The 14,067-nt window shown below is 43.4% G+C and overlaps 1 protein-coding gene across 1 annotated transcript in view; it reads right to left on the reverse strand.

Moving 5' to 3' along the window:
• Positions 1 to 14,067, reverse strand: part of sptbn5 (spectrin, beta, non-erythrocytic 5) — a 283,694-nt gene that overhangs the window by 21,185 nt on the left and 248,442 nt on the right. The window contains exons 60-64 of the mRNA XM_041214166.1: positions 5,857 to 6,043; positions 5,058 to 5,234; positions 4,172 to 4,276; positions 3,197 to 3,964; positions 513 to 584 (exon numbers count right to left, since the gene is read on the reverse strand). Coding sequence (XP_041070100.1) covers positions 513 to 584; positions 3,197 to 3,964; positions 4,172 to 4,276; positions 5,058 to 5,234; positions 5,857 to 6,043 — 1,309 coding nt within the window. The remainder of the gene's footprint in view (positions 1 to 512; positions 585 to 3,196; positions 3,965 to 4,171; positions 4,277 to 5,057; positions 5,235 to 5,856; positions 6,044 to 14,067) is intronic.

The following is a 14,067-nucleotide window of genomic DNA, read 5'->3' on the forward strand; positions in this document are numbered from 1 at the left end:
CATCCTTCCAGCCCATCCATCATTGTCCACCATCTTCTGCCCACAGGCCAACTGTAGGATCCCTGAAGGGAAAAAGTTGCAGCAAGCTTCTGATCAGCTGTAGTTTAAACAAGGAGCGACTGAGACCTGACAATTACACAGGACTAGCAGTCCTAAAATTAACAAACTAGCAACAGACGTTATGGACACTTCTCATTCCCCTCTTAATTCCAGTGTAGCTCAGACCAATAGCTGCATGTGCCCTCTGATTAGTGCCTGCAGGGGACCAACATGCTGGGCTGAGTCTCAGCATCAGCTCCTACAAGGCACAGAAACTCAGCTCAAACTGCCAAGTATTAACCCAGCATTTACATTCAAGCACTGGAGGGTTGTCTAGGGATACCAAAAGTGTTGCACTGCTTTGGGACTGCAGTACAGGGAATGCAACTATCCATTACCTTTCTGTGAGTCTAAGTGGAACCTTAGAAAATAGTTCAGCCCCTTTACTCTCCCTCCCTCCCATCAGTATCTACCTTAGTTCCTCCGGGCTGCAGTTTGTGCTTTCGGTCAAGTGTGCCCTCCATAGTCTGATATCCTTCAGCAACCTAGGAAAGAAAGAAAGAATTTTCATTTATAATCACCTGTCATGGCTGATGTCCTAAAATGTTTGACATGGAATGAAATGCTTTTGAAATGTTGTCCACTGGCGGTATGTCGGAAATGTCCCATACTGCAATATGATGATGCCCAGATAATTGGTTTTACTGCTGTTACCGAGGAATAAATTTTGGTCTGAGGTCAGATAGGGCTTCAGTTTAACATCTAATCTGAAAGACGGTAGTCTGACAGTGCTGCACTCCCTTAGTAATGCACTGGAGTAGTCAGCCTTGATTTTTGTACTCAAGGACTGGAACCCATAACCTTCTAAGTCAGAGGCAAGATTGCTACCCACTTATCCAAGAAAGAGATATTGTGTGTCATGTGAGTAGTGCGTACATTACAATTAGAAATGTCATACAATATATTTGCCAAGCTCAGACACAGCAAATAACAGGATTGGAACTAGTAGCAGGAGCAGAGAAAGAGGAAAATGGTGGAAAGAATCTGCCCTGAAGTAATTCTTTAGGTAGGATGGGAAGCTGTGAGGAATCCACCTGATTAATGTCTTGGTTAATTAGCTCACCTTCTGGCCTTGATCGCGGGTGGTGGTTGGCTTCCCGACCACTCCCGCCCGCCCCCACTGAGCCCGCCCAACAATCTTAGACTGCAATAAGTCTGATCGGGATTCATCGGTAATGCCAATGCCAACCACAATGTGGTTTCGTATTAATTCTCTTTTTAGATCTCCATACTTGCATCCTTCAACAAGCCTGTAAAGGTCATTAATAAAAGAATCTACTATTCACCTGGTTTCTGGACCTTTTTGTGAATTTGGCCTTTTCCAGAATCACATTGCTCCTCGGGTTGAAATAATTATTGAAGGCTTTTTAGGCTTCTTCAAATTTATCAATGGTCTCACTGATGCCCTGTCTTGCAATAACATCATCTGCTAATGTTCCCATAGAGTGAAGTAATGTGTTGATCTGTTCAGCTTCAGACTTACTGTCCAATCCTTAAACAATTCGGAACTCAAGTCTTTTTATCCAAAGTGTACAATTTTGAGTTTGAATTGGTCCTTTCAAGTGTCCAAACCTCTCAGGTCATATAAATTTAGGATCCATGGTTTTTCTAAGCTTTTAGGTGGTTTACCCAAAGTTTTAAATTTTCCTTCCAGTATTTGAAGCTTTATGCACTGTTCACCCTCTCACAGAGACCCACTGCAGTCACTGTCTCTCCCTGGGGGATTTCTCAGCTAGACTTGCTATTTATTTCTTGAACCCTACAAAACTGTTAAAAACTGCATTGCTTAAGTTATTTCAACAGTCTCTTCACTCCCTTCCCCTGAATATCGAGCATTTGCAGCTGCTTTTTTTCCCCTCTTTTGTGCTGCCTCACGGTCACCATGTGTAATGGTGCTGACCTGTAACCTTTCCTTGCTAGGGATCTAGTTTTTCTAGTGCTGCCTGCCCAGTGCACCATTAAAATCAAGCTTTACTCTTTTTAGGGTTACTTTGATCTTTGCTTGGTTCTCTGACTCAAAGTCTACAATTGCTGGGTTAGGATTTTCTTCACAGACCACCGTGCGCTGTGGTATAGCCCTGAATGATTTTGAAAGTTCATTTATGGAATTTTCCTGCTTCCACTTTGCATGTGGAGCAGCTTTGGAGTTCTTCAACTGTGCCTTACAGAGTTCTGCAGTTTTGGCACCACTTTTACAGGTTTGACATTTAATCTTCCTTAATGTTGAATTTTCAGTGTTTTGGGGTCCATTACTGCTGCCACCATGTTATACATTGGTTAGTCTAGCTTTGGAATGGTTACTGAGACTGTGTTGGTATGTCCAAACTTGTTTATTATATATAACTAAATTTTGTACAGCTATCCATGACTAGATGTTACACTGCTGAAACCATGAACATTCTTCTCCTTGACTCTTAGTCACGTGTTTTTTTACATCATCATTATGAAAGGTACTATTTACACAGTCCCACACAGAGGTACTATTTACACAGTCCCACACATTAACCCTTACAAACCCCAATACTACTGAATGTGTGCTCAAGTCCCTGAAGTGGGATTTAAACCCATGAACTACTAACTTGGAAGCAAAAGTGCTACCAAGTGAGCCACACTTAAAGATAAATAACAGAGAGATAGGAAAAAAGACAGGGGAGAGGGGTAGAGAAAGGGAATTGTAATGGGGGAAAGAAAAGGCAGGGATCAAGGCATAAACAAAGAAACACAGGTAGGGACAGTTAGAGATATAGAGAGAGCATGAGAGAGAGAGAGAGAGATGAGACAAAGGTAAAGGCTTATACAGACCACAGGAAGACATGGAGACTGAGATAGAGACACAGAAACATAGGAGTAGATTATAATCAAAATAAATGGAATGAAAATCAGGTGGGTTCTATAAAGGGCAGGCGATCTGTTCCACCAGATTACTGTCCAGATAATAATCTACCCCCGGGAACTAGAGAGACAGTGAGCTAGAGTGGAAGCGAGAGAAACAAAGCAGGGGAGAGATGCAGAGAAATTTAGGAAGTTAACACGAAGTATCAAATTTATTTGAAATATTTGAGAAATTTGGGAATGCTGCAGCTAACTGTGTTCCTACCTTTTCACTATTCGGTATGTCTGTAGAGTTCAATTGCTGAGGGTTGAGCTGAACCCTGGTGAGTGTTAGAGAATCCGCATTCCTAGATGTATCAGACCCCAGCTCCTCCACTGGTCTGGACTCAGGGTCTAGTGAGCAGCTTTCAATTGATGTTGTGTCTTGTTCTGGCTGAGATGTGGGGAGGTTCCCCTGAGAAGAATCCAGGGTGGTTTTAGAGTGGATTGAAGAAGGGCTCTTTGGAGGGCTTTGGGATATAGATTGTGATTTAATGGGTGTCTCGGCGCTGATGCTGTCTCTAGTAGGTGAAGTTACGTCTTGGACATTCATGGAGCAATCGTCACTTGAAGAAAGCTTGGAAAGTGGTTTGGGTGGGACTGATGGTTTGGACCTGATTGGATTTGAAGGCCTCCTTACTGGACTTCCTATTTCATAATTGTGAAGGGTGAAAGATTTTGGTGACAAAGGTGATTGGACAAGTGATCGTCTTCTGTCCTCTCCATCATGGTTTAGGCCAGCGGCAACATCTGGGCTCACAGTTCTTCTGCCTGGAGGGAAGAATAGGTCAGAGGTTGAGGGGGTCCTTGGGGCAGGACTCACGACTACCTCTTTTAACCAGGATTTTGGTGACCTCCCAGTGTCTGCATTAATTCTTCCAAGCACCCTCAATGGTGCTGGCTTTTTGTCTGATGTCTTTCTCTTCAGGGAGGGAACCCGAGCCAGTTTGCATTCTTTTTCCTTAACATTCACCTCCATACAGAATCCTTCTCCCTGAAATCAGTCAAAGAAAAGTCTGAAATTACACAATCTCATCTGTTACAATGAAAAAAACTGCCTGAAATTACACACAAGTATAGTGATAATAGCTCCCTGTGTCCCTGTATATTCAGTCTTCTGTTAATAACAGATCCCTGTAATCATTCTCACCATTACGAAGGTGAATAGAGGTTTGGGTTGAAGCAATGCTGCATGTCTGACCTTTATCGCATTTTCCAGTTGGCCAATCTTCTCATCCTGAGCTGCCAGCATCTTTTCAAAGTCTTCATGCTTCTTGATTAAATCATCCACTTCACTGACGGAGTCCTGAGAGAGAGAGAAAATAAAGTCAGTGCCATATAATACACCAGGTAATTGTGAGCTCTGGAGGCTGCATCATTGGCCAAATCCCTCTTTTAAAAAGCATACAGCTTCCACTTGCAGCCTCCTCCCCAACCTGGTTGCAGCCCCTGAATTCTTTCTGGGATTTGTTGAGGAATGTCAATATTTAACTAACTCAAATTCTGGCCTTCCCCACAAATGGAAATATTTTATCTATGTCTTTTTAAGGCGGAGGTGGATAGATTCTTGGTAAGCAAGGGGGTGATAGGTTATCGGGGGTATGCAGGATGCAGATTTGAGTTTACTGTCAGATCAGCCATGACCTTATTGAATGGCAGAGCAGGCTTGAGGGGCTGAATGGCCTACCCCGCTCCTTGTTCTTATGTATGTTCGTATACCAACCTTCATAATTTTAAAGACCTCTATTAGGCCAGCCCTTAGCCTTCTCTTTTATTGAGAAAAATGCCCCAGACTGTTCAATCTTTCCTGACTCTCAGTTCTGGTATCATTCTTGTGAATCCATGGTTGAGACAATGATGCAGACATTGGCCTGCTCAGTTCAGTTTTACAGGTCTGATAGAAGATCAGTTAAATCAAAGCACGTTGACCTTTAACAGTGCTGGCCAAAGGAATGGACAGTCTATCCCTGTTGTCCAAGGTAACCACCCCTCAGTTCAAACCCCTCAAGTAGCCCGCTTGCTGTCTCCTGCCATGATCCAGGGAATGAGCAAGAGCCAGCAATGATGGGCCTGGAAATCATTTTTACCCCATAGATGTTGCTTGTTACAAATCCTTCCTTGGAGTTCAGCCATGCAGCCAAAAGTTCAAGCTCCCTGAGCTGTGCCTGTCGCCACAGCTCCTTCTCATACAGCTCTTTCTGCTTCTCCCACTTTTTCACCACGTGTTCCATCTGCTCGGACAGTTCATTCAACTTCTCATCAACCTGTTCACAGGAAAGCACACAACAGGTTAGTGAGCAAAGAAGGCATAGGAATGTGTGTGTGTGGGTCCTCAGTGTGAGGGTAATGGAGTACAGGGTCCTCAGTCTGTGCATGATGGAGTACAGATACCTTAGTGTGTGGGTAATGGAGCACAGGGTCCTCAGTGTTTGGGTGATAGAGGACACAGTCCTCAGTGTGTGGGTGATGGCGTATAGGATCCTCAGTGTGTGGGTGATTGAATTCAGGGTCCTCAGTGTTTGGGTAATGGAGTACAAGGTCCTCAGTGTGTGGGTGATGGAGTACAGAGCCCTCAGTGTGTATGTGATAGAGGACATGGTCCTCTGTGTGTGGGTGATGGAGTACAGGGCCCTCAGATGTGTGGGTGATGGAGTACAGAGTCCTCAGTGTGTGATTGATGGAAGACAGGATCCTCAGTGTGTGGCGAATGGAGTACAGGTCCTCAGTGTGTGGGGAATGAAGTACAAGGTCCTCAGAGTGAGGGTAATGGATTTCAGGGTCCTCAGTGTGTGGGTGATGGAATATAGGGTCCTCAGGGCATGGGGAATGGAGCACAGGGTCCTCAGTATGTGAGGATTGGAATACTGTTCCCTCTGGCTCATTCACCTCTTTCAACATGATATTAGTGTTCTCTTTCAGTTTCATTCCTGTATTTCTCAGCTCTTCGTATTTGACTCTTTGCTTGTCAATTTCTTGTTTGTGTTCGTCGTGACGTTTACAGAGCTGTTCAATTCCCAGGGCCATGGCCTGCTCCTCTGTGTCTAGCAGTGTGTCCATCTCATTCACCCAGGCCCTGTGAAAAGGAACAAGCAGAAAATGCACTATAATTTATAGGAAAGGAAATTCTTTCATCATGGTGACCAGAATAGTAGCTGGTGCTCCAGATATTAGTTTCACTGGAGTGAAGCAACTTCAGCACGAGGCCTGGAACTCTGTGTTCGGCTGCTCTATCAACAGATTGCAGAATGTTATTTGTGTTGTTTATTATTGCCTCACAATGTTGGACATGATGGACAGTCAGTCATTCAGTTAACATCCCCATCTCTTTAACTTTGCTCTTGACAAATGCCTCTTACTCTCCCCAAGGACCCCTCCGCCCCCCATCCTGTGCCCACCACCACACCCCCTGGAATAAATGCATCTCCAAGTTACACATTTCCTGTCACATTGCTTACAGACTGTAAGAGTTTCGATAGGTATGTGAAAAGGTTAGTAAAGACAAATGTGGGCCCATTACAGCAGAGAATGGAGAATTTATAATGGGTAATAAGAAAATGGCAGAGAAACTAAACAAATACTTTGTGTCTGTCTTCACAGAGGAAGATACAAGGAACCTCCCTGAAATATTGGGGAGCCAAGGGACGAGTGAGAATGAGGATCTGAAAGAAATTAGTAAAAACGTAGTGCTGGAGAAATTAATGGGATTGAAAGTTGATAAGTCTCCTGGACCTGATAATCTACATTCCAGAGTGTTGAAAGAGGTGGCTGTAGAGATAGTGGATGCAGAATCACAGAATCACACAGTGCAGAAGAGGCCCTTTGGCCCATCGAGTCTGCACTGACATGTGAGAAACACCTGACTTACCCACCTAATCCCATTTACCAGCACTTGGCCCATAGCCTTGAATGTTCTGACGTGCCAAGTGTTCATCCAGGTACTTTTTAAAGGATGTGAGACAACACGCCTCCACCACCCTCCCAGGTAGTGCATTCCAGACCATCATCACCCTCTGGGTAAAAAAGTTTTTCCTCACTCCCCCTAAACCTCCTGCCCCTCACCTTGAACTTACATCCCCTCGTGACTGTCCCTTCAACTAAGGGGAACAGCTGCTCCCTATCCACCCTGTCCATGCCCCTCATCATCTTGTACATCTCGATCAGATTGCCCCTCAGTCTTCTCTGCTCCAATGAAAACAACCCAAGTCTATCCAACCTCTCTTCATAACTTAAATGTTTCATCCCAGGCAACATCCTGGTGAATCTCCTCTGCACCCCCTCCAGTGCAATTACATCCTTCCTATAATGTGGCGACCAGAACTGCACACAGTACTCCAGCTGTGGCCTCACCAAGGTTCTATAAAACTCCAACATGACCTCCCTATTTTTGTAATCTATGCCTTGATTGATAAAAGCAAGTGTCCAGTATGCCTTTTTCACCGCCCCACTAACATGCCCCTCCACCTTCAGAGATCTATGGACACACACGCCATGGTCCCTTTGTTCCTCAGAACTTCCTAGTGTCGTGCCGTTCATTTACTTCCTTGCATTGGTGATCATCTTTTAAAATTATATAGATTCTGGATAGTGCCTGTGGATCAGAAGGTAACAAATGTAACCCCAGTATTTAAGAAAGGAGGGAGAGAGAAACCAAGGACATCACTAGTAGGGAAAATGATAGAATCTATTATAAAGGATATGATAACTTGGCACTTAAAAAATAATAGTAAGATTGGGCAGAGTCAATATGGATTTATGAAGGGGAAACCTATTGGAGTTTTTTGAGGCAGGATAAATAAGGGAGAACCAATGTATGTGATGTATTTGGATTTTCAGAAGGCTTTTGACAAGGTCCCACACAAGAGGTTAGTAAGCAAAATTAGAGCACATGGGATTGGTGGGTTGGCATGGGTTGAGGATTTGTTAATGGACAGAAAACAGAGAGTAGGGGATAAATGGATCATTATCAGGTTGGCAGGTTGTGACTAGTGAGGTACCGCAAGGATCAGGGCTTGATCCCTGGCTATTCACAATCTATATCAATGATTTGGATGTGGGGGCCAAATGCAATATTTCCAAGTTTGTTGATGACACAAAACTTGGAATGTGAGTTGTGAGGAGGATGCTAAGAGGCTTCAAGAGGACTTAGACAAGCTAAGTGAGTGGGTAAGAACATGGCAGATGGTATATAATGTGAATAAGTGTGATGTCATCCACTTTAGTAGGAAAAACAGAAATGCAGAGTATTTTTTAAATGGGGAGAGATTGGGAAGTGTTGATATCCAAAGGGATCTGGAAGTTCTTGTTCATAAAGGAAATTACAGGCTGGTGAGCCTTACGTCAGTGGTAGAGAAATTATTGGAGAAGATTCTTCGTGACAGGATTTACTACCATTTGGAAGCAAATGGACGTATTAGTGAGAGGCAGCATGGTTTTGTGAAGGGGAGGCCGTGTCTCACTAACTTGATGGAGTTTTTTGAGGAAGTTACATAGCTTATTGACGATGGAAGGGCAGTGGATGTTATCTACATGGATTTCAGTAAGGCCTTTTACAAGGTCCCTCATGGCAGACTGGTACAGAAGGTAAAGTCGCATGGGATCAGAGGTGATCTAGCAAGATGGATACAGAATTGGCTTGGTCATAGAAGACAGAGGGTAGCAGTGGAAGGGTGCTTTCCTGAATGGAGAGTTGTGACTAGTGGTGTTCCGCATGGATCAGTGCTGGGACCTTTGCTGTTTGTAGTACATGTAAAGGATTTGTGGGATAATGTAACTGGGCTAATTAGTAAGTTTGCAGACGACACTAAAGTTGGAGGAGTTGCAGATAGTGAAGAGGATTGTCAAAGGATACAATGGGATATAGATCGATTGGAGGCTTGGGCGGAGAAATGGCAGATGGAGCTTAATCCGGACAAATGTGAGGTAATGCATTTTGGAAGGTCTAATACAGATAGGAATTATACAGTAAATGGCAGAACCCTTAAGTGCATCGACGGGCAGAGGGATCTGGGTGTACAGGTCCACAGGTCACTGAAAGTGGCAACGCAGGTGGATAAGGTAGTCAGGAAGGCATATGGCATGCTTGCCTTCATCGGCAAGGGTATTGAGTATAAAAGCTGGGAAGTCATGCTGCAGCTGTATAGAACCTTGGTTAGGCCACACTTGGAATATTGCATGCAATTCTGGTCGCCACATTGCCAGAAGGATATGGAGGCATTGGAGAAGGTGAAGAGGAGGTTTACCAGGATGCTGCCTGGTCTGGAGGTTATTGGCTATGAGGAGAGATTGGAGAAACTCAGATTGTTCTCACTAGAGTGACGGAGATTGAGGGGTGACTTGATAGAGGTTTACAAAATTATGAGTGGCATGGACAGAGTAGATAGTCAGAAGCTTTTTCCCAGGGTGGAAGAATCAATTACTAGGGGACATAGATTTAAGGTGAGAGGAGAAAACTTTAGAGGAGATGTGAGGGGCAAGTTTTTTATGCAGAGGGTAGTGAGTGTCTGGAATTCGCTGCCAGAGGAGATGGTGGAAGCAGGTACGATAGTGGTGTTTAAGAGGCAGTTTGACAAATACATGAATAGGATTTTGAATAGAGGGATACGGGCCCCAGAAGTACAAAATGTTTTAGTTTGACAGGCAATATGATCGGCATAGGCTTGGAGGGCTGAACGCTTCTTTGTTCTTGTTCTTAATAAGTCACTGAAAGCTAAAATGCAGATGCAACAAGTAATTAGGAAGGCGAATGATATGTTAGCCTTTGTTGCAAGTGGATTTGAGTACAGGAGTAAGGAGGTTTTGCTGTAATTGTATAGGGCCTTGGTAAGACCACAGCTGGAGTATTGTGTGCCGTTTTGGTCTCCTTACCTAAGGAAGGATATACTTGCCACGGAGGAATTGCAACAAAAGCTCACCAGACTTGTCCCTCGATGGCAGGATTGTCTTATGAGGAGAGATTGAGGAGACTGGGCCCGTATTCTCTAGAGTTTAGAAGAATGAGAGATGACATCATTGAAGTCTATAAAATTCTTACAGGGCTCGACATAGTAGATGCAGGAAGGATGTTTCCCCTGGTTGGAGGGTCTATAGGAGGTAGGCCATTTAGGTCCGAGATAAGGAGGAATTTTTTCAGTCAGTGGGTGGTGAATATTTGGAATTCTCTACCCCAGGAGGCTCAGTCATTGAGTATGTTCAAAGCTGAAGTCAATAGATTTCTAGATATCAATGACATTAAGGGATACGGGGACAGTGTGGGAAGACGGCATTGAGGTAGAAGATCAGCCATGATATAGTTGAATGGCAGACCAGGCTCAAGGGCTGAATGGCCTACTCCTGTTCCTTTGTTCCTATGTTCTTAATGGTGAGTTGCATCTGTCCCACAACCTGCTGGTTCTCTCTCGCTTGCCCTGTCTCTTTCTGCTGTTCACTAATCTCTAGATGGTCTGTCCCTCCTCTCACAAATATCCCTCATTGGTGATCATCTCTACCCAATTCTTCCACCTGAATTCCCTTCCCCTTGATCTGTTCTGTTGTTGCTACCTGTGATGTGTACTGTTAGGACACCATTTGAAGTTACAAGGAAGTCTTAACATTACTGAACTATGTACATATGTACAGCATAGGATAAAAGTATGGAGATGACCCCATACTAGGTCCTTACATGTTGCTACCTATCTCTAGACTGCCCTTAGCTCTAGGTCATGTGCCTTTTTACATCACCTTGTAGATGGTACTGTGCTCAGTCCCATGTTAACCTTTTAGGTACCAGATCCTTCTACTACACACCTCTCCTAATTTGTGGCTCCTCTATGCTGCTTTCACCCCTAATCTTTCCAGTTGATCTCTCCCCACTGTGCACACTTCAGTGCAAGGGCTCTCTCAATCTGTCCTTCCTTTCTCATGTTTTATCTCTGCTCCCATCTCTCATTCATTTTTCCAGCTCTTTCTCCTCACCTCAACTTTGCCCTGATGATAAAGTTAACTTGCTGGTATAACTGAAGAAAGATTTTTAAGAAATAAATAAAAATGCCTGGCCAGCTCATGGCATGTTGACCCAGCACAGAAGAATTAACTCAGGATATCCCAAAGCGTTTCATGGCTTATGAAGTATTTTTGAAGTGTAGTCACTGTTGTAATGTAGGAGCCATGGCAGCAAATTTGCACACAGCAAGCTCTCACAGGCAGCAGTGACTAGATAATCTGTTTTTGTGATGTCAGCTGCAGGGTAAATATATCCAGAACACAGGGCAGAACTCAACATTTCCTCTTTGAGGTATGGCATCCCTTGCACACACCAGAGATGGCAGATGGACAGGGTGGCCACTGCTGGGAGGCTGCTAATACTGGACACTGTTGCAAAGTGTAAGGATATACCATCACATACGGAGATTCATTGCAGTTTAAGAGATAACGGGAGTAGAAAAATATGAAAATCAACCTGTTTTCTGATCCCTGTTGCTTTGAGGCTGCTACATGCATGCAGATAGGGAAAGTGTAATGACAGTGGATCACAGCCCCAAATTACTTACGGGCACATTGAACTTTTTAAAGGAAGGTATTTGTTTTTTTTAAAAAAAAGACCTACAAGCAAAAATTGGCTGAGAATGTAAAATAACCACTTTCTGGAAAATTCCTATGTGGATTATACTTGACTGACTAGTTCAGAGAGAACATGGAATGTCACACCTTAAAAAGGTGTCAAGGCCTACTTCAGACAGAGACAAAGGAAAACATGCAATACAAAAGACTGAACTTTAATCTCCTGTGGTTGTGGAGAAAATGAAGACTGATTACCATCTCAGCAGAAACCATCTCCCATTTAGTTATATTTCAGAATGTGGACATGATCTGAGTTGAAAAAAAGCAGGTTCGGGGTGAAAGACATGTTTGTTTTTCCCATCCAGCAATTCACAAGGAAATGGGTTAAAATGCCAGCTGCAAACCTGATTTGTGTGTTCTAGTCCTGGTGTGCTAGTGTCTGCTATGAAGGTCACAGCAGAAGAACATCTATGAGGAATCCCTGCAGCTTACAGGTAAAAGTTTCTCTCTCTCTCTCTGTGTGGCTGGAGGCAAGTCAGCAAAGCCACAGTCAAAAAGGAAACAGGTCTGCTCCTTCAGCTAATCTGCAGAACCAAGTGTTTCCAAACCAACTGCTCAACTGCCAAAGTCAGCTCTACCAGGATCACCCAACTTAATGGCCATAACGATTTGCCATCTACTCCTCATGGACAAGCCAAAGACTGATTCGTATATCTTTTTTAAACTTTTATTTTGGACCCAACTTCTCAACTCTGATCTGTGTGTATGTGTGTTGCATTATTATTATTTTTTCTCGGGCTTTAGTAACTAATAAACTTACTCTTTCTTTGACTCAAGAAAGCCTGGTTAAATTGGCTCCTTCTAAAGCATAAATACATTTGGAATTGAAAACACTATCCACGAGGGAAGGGGTCCTTTTTAAATTAATCTTGTTGTGACCAGCTGAAGGGGTTGGATAAGGAAGGGGAACCAATTCAGTCTTCCTCACCTGGGAGCATAACAAAATTGGGGTCTCGTCCGGGATCATAACAAATTGGGGGAACTCGCCTGGAAACTGTTGTAACAAATGGCACTAGCACAAGCCCCTGCTGATATTTCACTGAGGCAGGTGTACTAAGGTACAAAATACTGGACAAAGCCATCTGGTACTAGTGGCCAGACCAGATTAAAACTGGACCGTCCTGTACAAAAGCCATCCTAGAAGGGGCCATTTGTCTTATTGACAGCATCTCTGATCGTGCAGCACTCCTGCAATGCTCTACTGGAGTGTCAGCCTAGAGTTTGTGTTCAAGTCTCTGGAATTGGACTTGAACTTGCAACCTACTGACTCAGCAATGAGAGCAGTGCCTATGCTCACTGCACGCATGTGAGGATGATTGTTGTGGAGAAAAAGGTTTGGGACAGCAAATGAGAAAATTCTGCATATTATTAAATATATGCAGCTAATAAAAGGAAAAAATTAATTAAATTGTAATTCAGTTTCAGATTGTGAAAAAATAAAATGGTGCCTGGACTGAAGTTTGCCTTCCACACCAACACCTGTTGGTAGGAAGCTTGACAGTACATTGTGTAGTGGTTTTTCTGGAGCAAGGTTTATTAATTGACTTTCATTCTAAATGATTCCACAAGGATTTTCAATGTTAGATGTAAATATGAAAAGTGTGACTCAAAATTGCCAAAGGAAAAGTAAGGGCACACCAGGTTTTTAGCAACACTATAGTCATGCAGTACTTTGCATTTGCCTGAATTAAACTTAATTTGCCACTGATCAGCTCACCTTTGTTGGGGTTTAATCCCATGGATATGAGACACCCACTATTTCCCCAGACAAGTGATTTGCTCCCTGAATTATGCAAACCTTGACAGTGTGTTCACTGCGACCAGCCACTGTGCACACTTCAGAGCAGGGGCTCTGACTGATTCACATTTTATCCCTTGTCACAACTCAGGGTGACAGAAACCAATTACAGTCTCAGCTAGGATCAGATGAAGCAGGGTGAGAGCGAGGGGTGGAACACAGGAGCCATCCCAATGTGTACAACTCAGTACCGCATGCGAGGTTTAGTTACTGACCAGGTCAGCATTGATAACAAATACTGGCCCTGCTTCTAGGTGGAAACTGAGTTACAATTTAATTCATATTTTCCTTTTGTTAGCTGTATATGTTTAATTATATGCAGATTTATCTAATTTGCTGTCCCAAACCCTCCAGGTCTGCCCTAGCATCTCCAGGAATCGAAGGCTAATCTCCAAGATACCACTATGGGAAATGGAAGAGAACATTTTAAAAAATAAACAAGAATGTGTTTAGATCTAATTTTCTTCAAACACTTTACTGATTATAAAAATATTGTGGGGGTCATGTGTTACAGTTCACTCAGGGAATCAGAGTTGCTGTGGCAACATGTACTTTTACATACATGTTGTAGTCTGGAGCTATGGATAGTGATGATAGTGGCTCCAACATTCTATTCATCAGATGGTTGACCAGGAATCTCTCCTACTTTTACCAGCTGTCATTGGCATGTGTTGGAAGGATTTGCAGGTTGATACTCAACCTGT

Source organism: Carcharodon carcharias, chromosome 20 (genome assembly GCF_017639515.1).
Source record: "Carcharodon carcharias isolate sCarCar2 chromosome 20, sCarCar2.pri, whole genome shotgun sequence".
Classification (NCBI taxonomy): Eukaryota; Metazoa; Chordata; class Chondrichthyes; order Lamniformes; family Lamnidae; genus Carcharodon; species Carcharodon carcharias.